At 40.6% G+C, this 16,097-nt stretch overlaps 1 protein-coding gene across 10 annotated transcripts in view; it reads left to right on the forward strand.

Moving 5' to 3' along the window:
• tenm4 (teneurin transmembrane protein 4) overlaps nucleotides 1-16,097 on the forward strand; it is a 549,066-nt gene that overhangs the window by 413,976 nt on the left and 118,993 nt on the right. For 6 of the 10 annotated variants that reach the window (XM_033022541.1, XM_033022543.1, XM_033022550.1 and 3 more), the window contains 2 exons: nucleotides 2,883-3,068; nucleotides 8,228-8,254. In XM_033022541.1, coding sequence (XP_032878432.1) covers nucleotides 2,883-3,068; nucleotides 8,228-8,254 — 213 coding nt within the window. The remainder of the gene's footprint in view (nucleotides 1-2,882; nucleotides 3,069-8,227; nucleotides 8,255-16,097) is intronic. The other 4 variants (XM_033022544.1, XM_033022546.1, XM_033022547.1 and 1 more) reach the window with 1 other exon arrangement.

Here is a 16,097-nt window from a genome sequence, read left to right on the forward strand (position 1 = left end):
AACTTTTTGCCATCTGTTAGTGAGATGTGTTAACCTTGTCAATGAGCTGTAGTAACTGAATGACATTACTGCATCTATTGCAATGTTTCCACAGTTATGTTTTGATTTAAAACTCAGAATATTATGAAATACTGAGCAGGAAAAGATGGTTTGGAATGAAGGAGAATGCGTGGAATGCTGTCTCTCCAAATGCAGCAAGGCAGAACCTGTAAACTGAAACCTATTAAATCCTCTTCTGTTTTTAAAATCATGCCATGACCAGTGAAATTTACCCTTTCACTGCTTAAGTAACCTCCAGGCCTCAATCCACAATATTACATTTTAATTTTCTAATATCACAATTTCTAATGCCATTTATTTAACCCTGATGGTTAGGAATCCGTCTTTGTTTGGTCAAGTTTTGTTCATTTAGAACAGCTTTAACAGAGATAGGCTCATGGAATCATACAGTGTTTAAACAGGCCCCTCTGCCCAACTTGCTCACACCGACCAGCATGTTCTATCTACATTAGTCCCACCTGCCTGCATTTGGCCCATTACCCTCTAAACCTGTCCTATCCATGTACTTGTCCAAATGTTTTTTTAATGTTGCGATAGTACCTGTCTCAGACCTCCTCTGCAGCTCATTCCATTTACCCACCACCTTTTTGTGTGAAAAAGTGTTTTAAAACTTTTGTAAGATATGTTCGGCTACGTTCCAAATGTTTGCCATTTAAGGTGGTCACTCTGATATGTTTACTGTGTTTCTTACTTGTCTCTGGAAAAATGCAGGGGATAGTTTTAAAACCCATGCCATTTGCTGGGCCATCATCGCTGGTCAGGAAATTTTCGCAACTAATTTATTAACTCATCACTAACACTTTAGATTTTAAACGCTCAGGGTAGATTTCTCTCAAGGAGGTGCAAGCATCCAGCTTCTGTGAATATATCTGCTGAGATTGTACTTCAGTACTTTAGAAACCATCTTGGCAAAGCTGATATAAGACCTTTGCAACTATCCACAAAGTTGATGCCAGAAATATTCAAACTATGATTTGTGTCTCCCAAGTTTTTCTTCACTATTCTGTTTCCCAGCATTTCTTCTTGAAAGTTTTTTTATTGGCTCTTTAATTATTACCTGCCAATTCTGAAGGGCAAGGCTTTATTAATACTGTGTTTATTTCTTTACTTCATTGCACTATTGCAGTGTTTAAGAGACATTCGGGCAGGTACATAAATAGGACAGGTTTGAGGGATGTGGGCCAAACGTAGGCAGATGGGACTAGTGTAGCGGGGCACATTGGTAGGCGAGGGGAAGTTGGGCCGAAGGGCCTGTTTCCACGCTGTATGACTTTTAATTGGCTTAATTCATATCAGCCAGAAGTTTGGATGCGAAATGATTTGTGGAGACTTGATCAGATTGATATAACAAATTGCAACAGATACATAATTCAAATCATTGCATTCAAGCAGGAGAAGTAATTAATCAAACTTCCTTCATCTGAATCATAATGGAAATGTTTGTAATCAAAAACACATGTGCAGATGTAACTGAAGCATAAAACCACAACGCTCTGTAATTAAATTTTGATCATTTAAGAATGATCTGTTTAAATCTGAAACGCTTTCAGTTCTGGATGGATACCACAATTGGTGCAGGTTGCACATTGTACTTTCACAGAGCATTGAGCAATATTTTTAGTTTTAAATATGCATGTTGAAGATGCAACTTACAGCTGAGAGGATTAGTTGAAGACCAGTCTGAAGAAGGGTCTCGACCTGAAACGTCACCCATTCCTTCTCTCCAGAGATGCTGCCTGTCCCGCTGAGTTACTCCAGCATTTTGTGTCTACCTTCGATTTATTCCAGTTCTTTCCTACACGGATTTGTTGAATTATGTTTTGTGTTTGTCTACCAATAGGCTCACCTTCTAGCATAATGTCAATCTAAAAGATCGTTTAGTAAAATTGTTTGCGTTTATATTAAAGCTGATTATTTTTTCATGATGCCAGGCGCTAGGCACACTAGCTCCCCGAAAAAGAAAAAAATTAGATTGATCTATAGCAGCCAATATCATAACGTGAACTGTTATATATGTACTGGCCTCTTTTTGACCACAAAAAAAGCAATTGCTTATTTGAATCACATAACTTCAATTCAGCAGACTAACTCTACCTGTGTTAAAATAGACAATAAATTGTCACAAAATTCCTTTGCTTGTATCCTTAATAAACTGAATTAACAGGCCAATGCTTCAATACTTAATAGAAAGTCTAACATTGTACGATGTGATTTCAGCCCATTACATTTTGATTAAAAAATAAGTCAAATGTAACTAATTGTAAGAAAGGCCACCTTTGCTGGAGCTACATTTTAACGTTGAAAAGTTTGATTCTTAAAGGGAAGAAATATTCAGCATTTTGATCTCCGAAACTCTGATTAAAAAGCTACATTTTAAGAACATTTGGTGCAATATGTCAATTATTTACTTTGTCTGTTGATAGATTTTAATTGTTGAGTACCGCAGTGTCTAATAAAATTATTTTTCATGCATTTATGTAGTTGCTAACTTGCTTCCTATCTGTTGCAAGTTTGACTTATTTTTAATTAAATGTGAAATTTCATACATTTCCTGCTGTCTGTATCAACCACCAAATTTTATCACCAAAGAACGGTGTTGAACATTAGTTAGCATGAGCTTATAAGCAAAGTAGGTGGACCGTTTATAGATGCCCTCTGTAATCCCTATTTGATTGTAATCTTCTTATCAAAACCTTTTTTGTTGAAAGGAATTAACTGCCAAGGATGCGGGGAAAACAAAATCCCTTTATTCTTGCATGACCAGGTCACCAAACTGCTAGATCTTTGGTAATAATACTGGCATTTTCCTGTGTCTCCCACAGAGATTTGTGCAGTAGACTGTAGCAGCCATGGGATCTGCATTGGAGGCACCTGTCGCTGTGACGAAGGATGGATGGGCAGTGCCTGTGATCAGCGAGCTTGTCACCCACGCTGCAATGAGCATGGGACTTGTAAGAATGGCAAGTGTGAATGCAGCCCTGGGTGGAATGGAGAGCACTGCACTATTGGTAGGACTTGAGAAAAGCACGTTTAATCTATTCATGTTCCTTAGTTTGGCATGAGCAGTTAGCTTAATGGAATTTTAAACATTTGTAGTGAATTTTTATTTGCGAATGACTGTCCATTTGTGGCCAGAAGGGAGGACACTATGAAGCACACTAAAATGAATATAAAAGCAGGTATTTTCCATTTCTTTCTTTTAAATAATCAAATTTTGGATCAACAATCATTCAAAAATTATGATGGGATCAATTTTATTGATATTTTAATTTCTAGGGCTGATTTTGAAACAAGTTTACCAAAAGGCCAGTATCAGTCCAGCTTAAATGCCACATTGATCTTTTTTCCATGCAGTCAAAACATATTCAAATCTGGGGGATATGATCGTCGAGTTTATTGTCAAATGCACAAGTACAGTGAGGCTCAGATAGAATTAAAATTTCACCTTCAGCAGCACCACTAGACTCAGACAAAGACATAAATTCAAATTACATACAAACTATGCATGAATTGCACATAAAATGTCTGAAAGAAAGAAAATTGTTCAAAAGGAAAATAAATGCGTGCAAAACACAATTAGGATAAAAAAAACAAGTTGCGATAGTGCAAGGGATGGACTGTATGGTTCCGTTGCCAAAGTAGGATTAGGATTGTGCATGTTGGTTCCAGAACCTGATAGTTGCAGGGAAGAGCTATTGCTGAACCTGGTGGTGTGGGCTTCTGAATGTCCTTCTTGATGGTAGCAGTGAGATGAGGGCACAACCCAAATGGAGCGGTTCCTTGATGATGGATACCGTCTTCTTGAGGCAGCACCTCAGGTAGATACATTTGATGGCGGGTGATATAGAAACATTGATCTAGCAATTCAGACACATGGCTGTTTTTGTTTCCGAGACTACTCATATGAAACAAATTATATCTGTGAGGAACTCTGGGCCGAGTCATGCCATTCTGGAAAATCAATCCAAATCATTCTCAATCACTCTCAATCAAATTATTGGGGTTTTTTTTTTTAAATCACTAGAGATAGTCAGTGGGTCAGGCAGCATCTGTGGAGGGAAATGGACAGATGATGTTTCAGGTCGGAACCATTCTTCTGATTACCTCTATTTACTTTCCATATTGTCGCAAACTTAATGAGATAATTCATTGTGCAATGCCCTTTGGACAATTGCTGGTGAAGTGAATTTAGATGCTCCTGCAAGGTCCTCCCAGACTTTAACCCAACCGAGCACTGGTAATCTTTCTGAGGTTGGTCCTTTGAATTTACTTCCTTGCCATTTCTCTGACCCTTCTCAACCCCCAGTCCCAAATCTGTGACTCATCTCGTTTTCCATTTCTCAACCCAAAATGACAGATGACTTCAGTTGACCCTTCTGCTCTAAATCACAACCCCCGACCCTGTTCACGAAGATGGACTAGAGTGTATTACGTTCACTGATGAATTTCCAGGTCGTGTAGACCAAACATCCATCTTAATTAATTGGTATGCGAAGATCTTATCTTAAAAATCTTTGGCCAAACTAAAACACTTAATACCATAATTTTGTTAGGTTTATTTGCATCTTGCAGGTTTATCAAACATCGATTCATTCTTCCTTATACAGAGCACCACTTTCCAAATGCTACTCCGTATATGTTCTAAGGGTTCAAGATTTCCTTTGACATATTGCTATAGTGACCCAGGAAGATGACAAGATTGAAATTAGAACACAAAATGCAAGAAATGCTGTAAGGTTAAAATAGAGTTAACATTATAGGTCAAGAAACACAAAATGCTGGAGTAACTCAGTGGGACAGGCAGCATCACTGGGTGACGTTTCGGGTCGAGACCCTTCTTCAGACCTGAAACGTCACCTATTCCCTCTCTCCAGAGATGCTGCCTGTCCAGCTGAGTTACTCCAGCATTTTGTGTCTATCTTCGGTGTAAATTTCCTACACCTAATAAGTCAATAACTCGTCAGGGCTGTAACTTGTCACTGCAGATATAGCAGAATAAAGAGGAGAGGAAGAACTAAAAAGAGTCTATGATTGGATGGAAGACATTGATTAAATGATAAAAAGGACAGTGACTACATTGCGGATTTTGGATAGACAAATGGAGATGCAGGGAATATGCATCAAGCTATATATTGGTCACCCTTCAACTGGCAGACAGTCTTGCTTCCTTTCCTTTGCATGGCTGTAACTTTATTTTACTCTGGTTCTGTCTGCAACAATATGTGACTTACTTTGCAAATGGGTAAAAACATGTCTTGTTTCTAAGTCATTGGCATGTTTCTCTCTTCTAAATTAGCATAAAATTATGGTTTTGTGTAACTAGACATAACATGAGAATTAATGATTTTTTAATCCAAAAACTTTTTTATTAAGAACAATGTGAGTGGCTTTCCAACTTGGCCTTGCCATTCAATGCAACCCGTTGCTAAACTGTTCACCGCATAGAGGAATACAGGGCAATAAAACATTAGTGTATTTGAATCCAAATATAAATATACTTTTAATGAACAAGACTGTCCCAAATTATACTATGGGCTGGATTGTTAAATACACAAGCATTTCCAGATTTTTATGAAGTTTGTAGGATTTCACACCTAGATGGTCAAGCTTTAATTTTAATGTGTACAAAGAAAATGTGCTTCTGTTTCATTTAAGGTACATCTCCGTTGATAACTAAATGCATTGAGTGAGTGATAATTCTGAAACTGAGGGAACAATAACGATATTGCTTATGAAGCTTGACTCATAACAATTATTATCTATATGATTATTTTTGTTGTGCACGTAGCTGATCTTTTTGTTGTTTTGGCATGTTCTCTTCCTCTTCTCAATTTTTAATTACATTGGAGAGATGGTGAGTTAGTAGCTAACCATTCATCTTTCAAAATAAACCAGCATTGAATTATATCATAGATAATCAGTATCGTAATTCCATATATTTATCTGTACTAAATATTCTTCAATATAACCTAACCTCATTAAAAAAAAACCTTTAAATCCATCTCAAAAATGTCAATAGGCCCCAGATATAACATTCTGGGGGCTAGATTTCTGGATTTTTTATGAACTGTTTGTAGGATTTCACACCTGAATGGCCTAACTTTAACTTTCAGGTTTTGTCCCTTTGTTGTGGACTCACCTCTTTATTCCCCGCTGGAGGAAGTAATTACTCTGTGAAATAAAATCCCATTATCGGTTTAGTGAATAGATTAGATCAGTGGTTTTTAAAACTTTTTTTCAGATTCCCCTCTTTGACCAAATAGGTGACCCAATGATAGTAAGCTCTGTTGTCTGCAGACAGTCATTTTATTTTAGAAGCAGAGATTGCAACTAATTTCATTAATATTACAAATTCCACCCGAATGCAGTGCCCCCACTTTGACAAATACTCGATTAGATAACCATAAACCATCAGAATTTAAGCGAATATAATTTACATTTACTTACCTTCTGTTCAATAATAACTTTGAAGGTCGGCACAGTGGTGCAGTGGTAGAGCTGCTGCCTCACAGCGGCAGAGGCCTGGGTTTGATCCGAACATAAAGGTGCTGCCTGTGTGGAGTTTGTACGTTCTCCCTGTGACCGCGTGGATTTTCTCCCGGTGCTCAGGTTGCCTCCCGCACCCCAAAGTCGTGCAGGGTTGTAGGTTAATTGGCTTCTGTAAATTGCCCCCAGTGTGTGGGATGCAAAAGTGGGATAACATAGAACTAGTGTAAATGGGTGATCGGGTGGGTGATCGAAGGTCAGCGTGACTTGATGGGCCGAAGGGCCTGTTTCCATGCTGTATCTCTAAACTAAACTAAACTTGTAACAATTGGAATAATTTTAGCAAACCTATTCTTATCCCTCTCAGATATCAATACACCCTTTCTCTTATTGAATGGTGGTATTCTACATGCACTCAGACCAAACCTCTGTATACCTGAAATATAACCACCGATCCTTTATATTCCAATCTGCTTGGTAAATGCAGTTTTCTTAGAACCTCTTTGATTATGCCTGTTCTGTATCATTGTGTAGGCATTCAGAATAATAATTTCACACACAGATGGAGCGAATCAGTGTTTGAGGAATGATATCCATGTGTCAAATATCAATTCTCCTGATTGTGAATTTATTTTTCTTCACTTAAATGAATTGGTACCTTCTGTATTTAACATTTTGCTAATGGAATATCCTAACAAAATGTTAATTTTTACCTTGTGCAAAACATTCCACATCCACTGAACAAAAAAATTACAACTATTCCTGAATTCATTGCTTCTGCCCATATAAAGCTTTCACTAAATCTTAAAACCCCAGCAAATCAGCTTCTAGGTCATCATTATCTTTAAATATTTCCAGACCTTGCGGCCATCAAATGTGAGTAATGACACACAGCAGCCATAATCCATGAAAAACTGATGTTTGGTCCATCAGCTTGGTAGTTTAAAAAAGATGGAATAATTTTCATCTTATAAAAATGGTGGATTGAGACCCAAAAGGAATCGTTTATAATTTTAATATTTAACACCTTGTGAAAAGCTGCGTGGAACATGAATATTGTTGATATGCACAAGATATCCCAATTTCTGAATTATAAATGAAACTACAAACATCTTTAGGACAGCAAACCATCCCAAAGCAATTTATGGCACCATCTTCACACAAAGTGTGACACCTGGCCACTCAAGGTGATGTCTGTCGAATGATGAAAGGTTTAGTCAAAAAGGAAGGTTTTATGGAGCAAGAAGCAGTCGAGAGTTGAAGTTTAGGCAATGAATCCAGTCCTTAGGCTCTTAGTAATTGAATACACGGTTGCTAGATTGGAGAGATTAACTTTGAGGATACATCCAAATTTGAAGGAGTGCTATAAACTGAGATATCTGTGTAATCTGGATGTTCCTTACCGCAATAATTTTCAAGTGTTTCTTAACGCGCAGTGGAAATACTTGGTATGATGTTAATAAAATTAGAATGAAAGCCATAACAACGGAGAAAAATTGCATGATCCTTTTTTGTGCTATGAATGGCATTGTTGCTCTTGACGTTGTACTTGCTAATGCTTATATCCTACTTTCTTTTAGTTTAGTGTTGTAATAATTGATTGACCTCCAATGTCTCTTAGCTAGAGGAAATCTTCTTCTTTCAATCTCTCCTGAATATCTTGTCTGTTTTCTCTCTCAAGCTCATTATCTGGATAAGGTTGTGAAAGGTACGGTTTTCATTCCTATGCCTTCTGTTAATTTTTTATAGATTGTTTTAAAATGCACCAGTGTGAAGTAGTCTATTTAGTTCTATTTTGACTGATTTGGGGTTATATGTAAGCAGAGAGTCAGTTACTGCAAATTAGATTGCTTCAGAACAATCATAATATTTCTATTAATAATATACCTGAGAACTGCAAATGTAATTGAAATAGACGTCTAATACCAAAACACAAAATGCATTACTTCCATTTAAACTTTTTGTCAAGGGTTGCAACCAGAACTCTTGTAAATTGAATGGGGGAAAAAACATTGTTGGCTCATTGCTGCTTCACTTAAGAGCCGACATGGGGAGTATACTATTACTGAATTATTTACAAATAATCCAGACCCTGTGAGCTGAGCTCTCTTCTGACAAACCTGAATTGACCCAAGAACATGAGTCCTCGGGGAAGAAGGAGTAAGGAAAGATTTGTTGAAGTAATTGAGCAGAGACACAGCTCATGCTCATGGACAATAAATGCTGGAGTAATTCAGCGGGCTAGGCAGCATCTCTGGAAAACATGGCTAGGTGAAGCTTTGGGTGGGGACCCTTCTTCAGACTCTGGATTCCACAGCACATGCTGTTGTGGTTTCACCTATTATTTCCCTCAGAAGCTAAAGGTTTCCACTGTGTGGAGATGTTTTCAGATATTATTCAACATTATTGTGGAAATCTGACAATTAAAAGTCAAGAGAAATAATAGACCAATCCATTTGGTTCAGACTTATCTTCTGCTTAACATGAGCAGATCCTGAAAAATAAAGGTGCCTTCAAGATTTGTGTTTCTGATGCAGAATTCCATCCGCTCATTTTAATGAACGGTGAGACCAAGCGCAGGCTTGGCGATCGTTTCGCCCAACACCTCCGCACAGTCCGCATTAACCAACCTGATCTCCCGGTGGCTCAGCACTTCAACTCCCCCTCCCATTCTGAATCCGACCTTTCTGTCCTGGACCTCCTCCATGGCCAGAGTGAGTCCCACCGCAAATTGGAGGAGCAGAACCTCATATTTCACTTGGGTAGTTTACACCCCAGCGGTATGAACATTGACTTCTCTAATTTCAGGTAGTCCTTGCTTTCTCCCTCCTTCCCCTCCCCTTCCCATCCCCCCCACAGCCCACTGTCTCCTCCTCTTCCTTTCTTCTTCCCGCCCCCCCGCCCCCCCACCAGTCTGAAGAAGGGTCTCGACCCGAAACCTCACCTATTCCTTCGCTCCGTCGATACTGCCCCACCCGCTGAGTTTCTCCAGCACTTTTGTCCACCTTTAATGAAGCCAGAAACATTTATCTAATCTGACAACAGATGAATCTGATATACCACAATCATTTACAAAATTGCTGCTGTGTTTAGCTTTCAGATACAGTTCTTTCAATCTCTAAATTAAACTAAACTAAACTAAATTAAACTAATTAAACTAATTAAACTAATCAGCGAGTGACATGAATTGCAACAAGACAACCAGCATTTTAAGTACTAGTATGGATATCCATGTACATATTTAGGAAAGGTTTAGAGGGATATGGGCCAAATGCAGACAGGTGGGAGGAGCGTAGATGGGACATCTTGGTCAACATGAGCAAGTTGGGACGAAGAGCCTGTTTTTGTGTGGTTCCATAATTCTAATGCAAAATTTGACTCCAATACATTTCAACAATGAATATGTGTTACAAGACATCCATTAATGCATCAGCTGTTACAGGGACATGGACGATTACAATGCTCCAAATAGAATAAAAATGCAGCATCATGCTGAAATCTGCTTATGGCTACACAAAGAAATGTTCATTCTGTTAGATGTGTATCTGTATTCCTCCCGTCACTGCAAGCCAAAGGCTGGCTGCTGGTAAACAAGGGTTATCCATCATGACATGGATCCCTGACCAAAATCGTAAGCTATGTACAAGTGCACAGCAGGTCTACAATGGGTGCCATGCCACCTCGAGCAGAGTAACTGGCCATCAGTGGCCTTGGGCAATTTTTCACTGCCAGTATGACCAGAGGGAAATGTTCAAGAAGGAACTGCAGATGCTGGAAGATCGAAGGTACGGGTCGCCCTGATTTAGTCAGCCAAGTGGATATCGAGATTTGTGCCAATGTGCTCCAAGCTACACAATCTGGCCACTTTGAAGATATGGCTCTTAGCACCACTTCTGAGGTGAGGTACCAAGCCGGAAAACATGAAGAAGGGGAATGAGGAAAAAGAAGGAAGGCTCCAACATAAATGTTCCTATCTGGCTTAGATGATTCATAGGCAATACATAGGCAATCCATCAGCTGTCCCTCAGTTTACATTTCTCCATCCCTAATCTTGCTGTTGGATAATACAAGAAGTAGCAACAAAAATGGAAATTAAATTCTAATTTCATAACCACTCAATCATCAAGCAAATAATTTAAAAAAATAATCAAAATTAACCCAATCAGTCATGCACATTATTTTGTGACTGTTGTCTGTGTACCTTTGCCTCTCCTCATGGCCTGCATGTTTTTAGCTATAAGGTATGGCTTGGCTGGTGGAGGTCTGTTGAACTTTCATGTGAGAGACTGCAGTTGGCCTTGGAAGCTGACCTTGAGCAGCACTGGACCAAGTCCCTGGAGAGAGTCCAGAGGAGGTTTACAAGACTGTAGGGGAATGATTGGGTTAACTTATGATGAGCGTTTGACAGCACTGGGCCTGTACTCGCTGGAGTTTAGAAGAATGAAACGTATTCCTCATTCTCCTTATTGAAACGTACCGAATAATGAAAGACTTGGATAGAGTGGATGTGGGGAGGATGTTTCCACTAGTGTGAGAGTCTAGGACTAGATGTCATATCCTCAGAATTAAAGGACGTTCCTTTAGCAAGGAAATGAGAAGGGATTTATTTAGTCAGTGGGTGGTGAATCTGTGGAATTCTTTGCCACAGAGGGCTGTGGAGGCCAATATATATATTTTAAAGCAGAGATAGGTTGATTCTTTAAAGAAAGCAAACTCAATGCTAGCATTTATTTCAAGAGGGCTTGTGTACAAAAACAGGGATGTGATGCTGAAGCTCTATAAAGCGCTGGTAAGGCCGCATTTGGAATATTTTGAGCAGTTTTGGGCACCATATCTGAGGAAGTATGTGTAAGCTCTGGAAAGAGTCCAGAGGAGGTTTACAAGAATGATTCCAGGATTGAGTAGGTTAACATATGATGAGCGTTTGTCGACACTGTGCCTGTACTCGTTGGAGTTTAGAAGAATGAAGGAGACATCATTGAAACACAGAATAATGAAAGGCTTGGATAAAGTGGATGTGGAGAGGATGTTTCCACTAGTGGGAGAGTCTAGGACCAGAGGTCATTGCCTCAGAATTAAAGAACGTTCTTTTCGGAAGGAGATGAGGAGAAATTTATTTAGTCAGATGGTGGTGAATCTGTGGAATTCTTTGCCATAGAAGGCTGTAGAGGCCTAGTCAGTGGATATTTTTAAGGCAGAGAAGGCAGGAGAATGGGGTTAGGGGGAGAGATAGATCAGCCATGATAGAATGGCAGAGTAGACTTAATGGGCCGAATGGTCTTATTCTACTCCTATCACATGGACTTATGACCATGATTAGTATGGGTGTGACGGGTTATGGGGAGAAGGCAGGAGAATGGGGTTAGGATGGAGAGATAGATCAGCCATGATTGGGGAGAAGGCAGGAGAATGGGGTTAGGAGGGAGAGATAGATCAGCCATGATTGAATGGAGGAATTGACTTGATGGGCCAAATGGCCTAATTCTCGTCCTATTACTTTTGACCTGATGACAACAACCACACCACCAATGACCATGCCTTAGCTATCCTACTAATCTGTTTGAAGAGTCTCAACCCGAAACGTCCCTATTCCTTTTTTCCAGAGATGCTGTCTGACCTGCTGAGTTACTCCAGCTTTTTGTGTCTACAGTTTAAACCAGCAGATGCCTAGGTTCCTTCTTACACAATCTGTCAGGTTTATGCAATGTCGTGCTATCTCAAGCCACAAAACCAGTAAGCTAAGTTTTCAGAGCAGCAGTCGGTGATTGTTCTCCTTTGCGCAGATATTGCATGAAGCTGGAGGCACAAGAACCAGATGCTGGGATCTTGGGTGAAAACACAAAAGGCTGGGGGAAGTCAGTGGGTCAAGCAACACCAGGGGAGGGAATGGACAGACGATGTTTTGGGTGTGAAGGAAGGTTCCGATCTGAAACGGCGCCTGACCATTCCCTCCATAGATGCTGCCTAACCCACAGAGTTCCTCCAGTCTTTTCTTTATTAGTTTAATTTAGTTAGTTTAGAGATACAACGTGGAAACAGGCTCGTCGGCCCACTGAGTCCAGGCGGACCAGTGATCTCTGCACACTAGCACTTATCTACACACTTGGGAATTTTTTAATCATTTTACCGAAGCCAAATAACCTACAAACCTGTACGTCGTTGAAACTGGAGCATCCAGGGGAAACCCACACGGTCACAGAGAGAACGTACAAACTCTGTACAGACAGCAGCCATAGAGAGGATTGAACCCGGGTCTCTGGCGCTGTAAGGCAACAACTCTACCAGGGCACCACCTATTGCACAAAGCTGTTTCTGCAGCATTGTCCATTGAACGGTACATTTTACCGGTATGGTTATAGGGGTGGCCTACTGTTACATGGGGAGGGATTGAGCACCATGTTTTGCACAAGTCATATCGGCTTGCTGCTGGAGCTCATTGGCTCTGGGCACAATCTTTCTGCCAGACCTCTCAGGACAACAAAAAACAATCTGAAGAAGGGTCTCAACCGGAAACGTCACCCATTCCTTCTTGACAGAGATGCTGCCCATCCCGCTGAGTTACTCCAGCATTTTGTGTAAACCAGCATCTGCACTTCCTTCTTACACAAAAAACAATCAGTTGTTTTCTGCAGCTTAATCCGTAAAAGAAATTTCAGAGCTGAACTAATACACACCCTCGCCCGTTGGGATGGTCCTTTCCTTGTGCACCATGGTGCCCAGTGCCTGACTGCATGCAGATCTACCTTCAATCCCAGCCCCTCACGTGTGCACTGAGCCAGTCTCTGAACTGGTGGCTAAAAATTAAATAGTGGTGTTTCTTCCTCGTGTAGGAAGGTACTGCAGATGCTGGTTTACATCGAAGATAGACACAAAATGCTGGAGTAACTCAGCAGGTCAGGCAACATTTCTGGAAAAATGGAATAGGTGACGTTTCGAGGCAAGACCCATCTTCAGACTGGAGAGGGATCTCGACCCGAAGCGTCACGTATTCCTTTTCTCCAAAGATGTTGTCTGACCTGATGTGTTTCTTCATTGGTGCTGTCTTCACGTTCTTCATCAATTACTTCATCTTCACTGGTGGTCACAGTCTTTTTTTGAAACGGGATCATAATTTTCTCCATGGAGCTTTAAATATTTAGGTCATGTGCTCCAGAACCCTTGCACCACTGGGTGTATAAATATTTTCTCCAAATTTTCGGTAAGCTTTCTGAAATATATGTGCCCTCACATCAATCTCCTTGTAAAGAAAAAATCCTCCCAACAAACATTAATAAATTAATATCTTACAGTTAAACCTCCCGTCAGCTTTCTCGGTTCCAAAGAAAACAACTTCCCCCGATCCAATTTCTAATCAAAACTAACATTCTTCCACTCTTGGCAATGTTCCTATAAATTTCCACTACACCCTCTGTAATGCAATCACATCAATCTTGGGATGTGATGATCAGAACTGTGTGAAGTTACCGTGGTCCAACTAATGTTTTATACAGTTCTATTCTACTATGACCTCCTGTTCTATGTTCTAAACCAGTGGTTCTTAACCTGGGGGACGTTTGGGGCTTTGCCAGGGGTCATGAAGGGGACACAAATAACATATCAATTTGTTGAGCCCATGTTTAGGGACCTAACAAAAGTAAATACCACTTACAGTATTTTGTTCGCCTATGCGTGTACTGGTACCAAAAAGAAGAACCACTGTTTTAAATCATAGCCAACAAAGGACTATATGTTGTATCTCACATGACTGCTGTATCGCAATATAGAAAGCTGCCATTCCTCCCAGCAGCGCAAAGCCCATTACTCCCTATGCCCCTCTCCTTACTTTTCTCTACCCACTGCTAATTATTTGTTTTCACACATTTCTATCAACTCTCCTTTTAATTTGCTTTGCCATTAATCTACACAATGGAGTAATGTATAACAACCAATTAATTAGAATCAGAATCAGATTTTATTCGCCAAGTATGTTTTGCAACATATGAGGAATTTCACTGCCCGGTCAGTCACACAATTAAAAGCAACAGACTCAAAAACACATTTTAACATAAACATCCACCACAGTGACTCCTACACATTCCTCACTGTGACGGAAGGCGAAATAAAGTTCAAGTCCTTCGTTTTGGTCTTCCTCGGTCGGGGGCCTCTAGCCCTCCGTTGACGGGACGATCTTGACTCCCGTAGCCGGCGGTGTTCGGGCCCTCCGCATCGAGGCCTTCAGCTCCTGCATCGGGGGGTTGTCAGCTCCCCCGTGCCGGGCGATCGAACCTCGCGTCGGGGCTAGTCGAATCTTCCGTGACGTTGGAGCTCCCGACTCGGCCTCACCCAAGACTGCGAGCCCTTGATGGTAAGTCCGCGGTGGGAGCGATCCCAGGCAAGGGATCCGCTCCGATGTTAAGTCCACGCCCCGCTGTGGGGCTCACGACAGTCTGAGGAGGCCTCCAGCTCCAGCGATGGTAGGCTGCAGAGCCTGGAGAATGTGATCCGAAAATTGATCACATCTCCGGGAAGGTAAGAGCCTGAAAAAAATTTTCCCCCGATCCCCCCCCCCCCCCCCCACATAAAACAAACTGAAGTACATTAAAACAAACTTTTAACAGATGCTAAAAATAACAAAAAGATGAAAAAACGAACAGCAGGGCAGCCATCTCCCCGGCGCCCCTGGTGGTCTGTGAGTTAATCTACCAACACTTCTTTAGGACTTAGGAGAAAACCAGAGAACTCACATGAAGCTCACACGGTCACAGAGAGAATATGCAAATTCCACGCCAACAACATCTGATGTCAGGATCAAACATAGGCCTCCTGAGCTGCGAGGCAGCAAAACTAACCATTGCCCAACAATCATATCCCATGTAAATATCCTCTTGCCCCAGATCATGGAATCACTATCTGCTCTAGATGTTTGCTCTAAACTTCACCTCTCATAAACTCTGCTGTCATTGCCATTTCCTCGTCATCTCACATCTCACAATGCAATTGAAAATACATTAGATGGGCACCTTGGTCAACTTGGATGAGTTGGGCCAGCGTGTCCATGCTGTATGACTTTATGACACCTCTGGACCAATGGCCTCGATTACCAGGAAGATCACCTCAGTCTTTTAATTTATACTCCTGACAATCCACATCTGCACATCTAACTCATTATTGCTGTTACTTTTATAAATAACTGTTTGCTGTCCAGTTAAATTATTGTTGCTACCTTGAGTCTAGATAATAAATTGCAAAGAATGCAAATCTGAATAGGTTGTTCCAGTTTGATACTGGGTTAATAGAACGTCCCCTTACGGGGTGTGGGGTGGCAGGAGTTATGTGGCGAAGGCAAGAGAATGGGGTTGAGAGGGAAAGATAGATCAGCCATCATTGAATGGCAAAGTAGGCTTCATCAGTCACTCGTTGTTTATAATGAAAGATGCCTGGCTGAATGTTCTGTAATTCATCAATCAGTACATGTTGCGGTATTTTGCACTGATACACTGGTGTTTACCCTCTACTCTTGACTGTCTCACTGCTTTGTAAACTGTACTTAGCTCATTAAATCTAATCTTATT

The sequence above is a fragment of the Amblyraja radiata genome, chromosome 6, assembly GCF_010909765.2.
Source record: "Amblyraja radiata isolate CabotCenter1 chromosome 6, sAmbRad1.1.pri, whole genome shotgun sequence".
NCBI lineage: Eukaryota > Metazoa > Chordata > Chondrichthyes > Rajiformes > Rajidae > Amblyraja > Amblyraja radiata.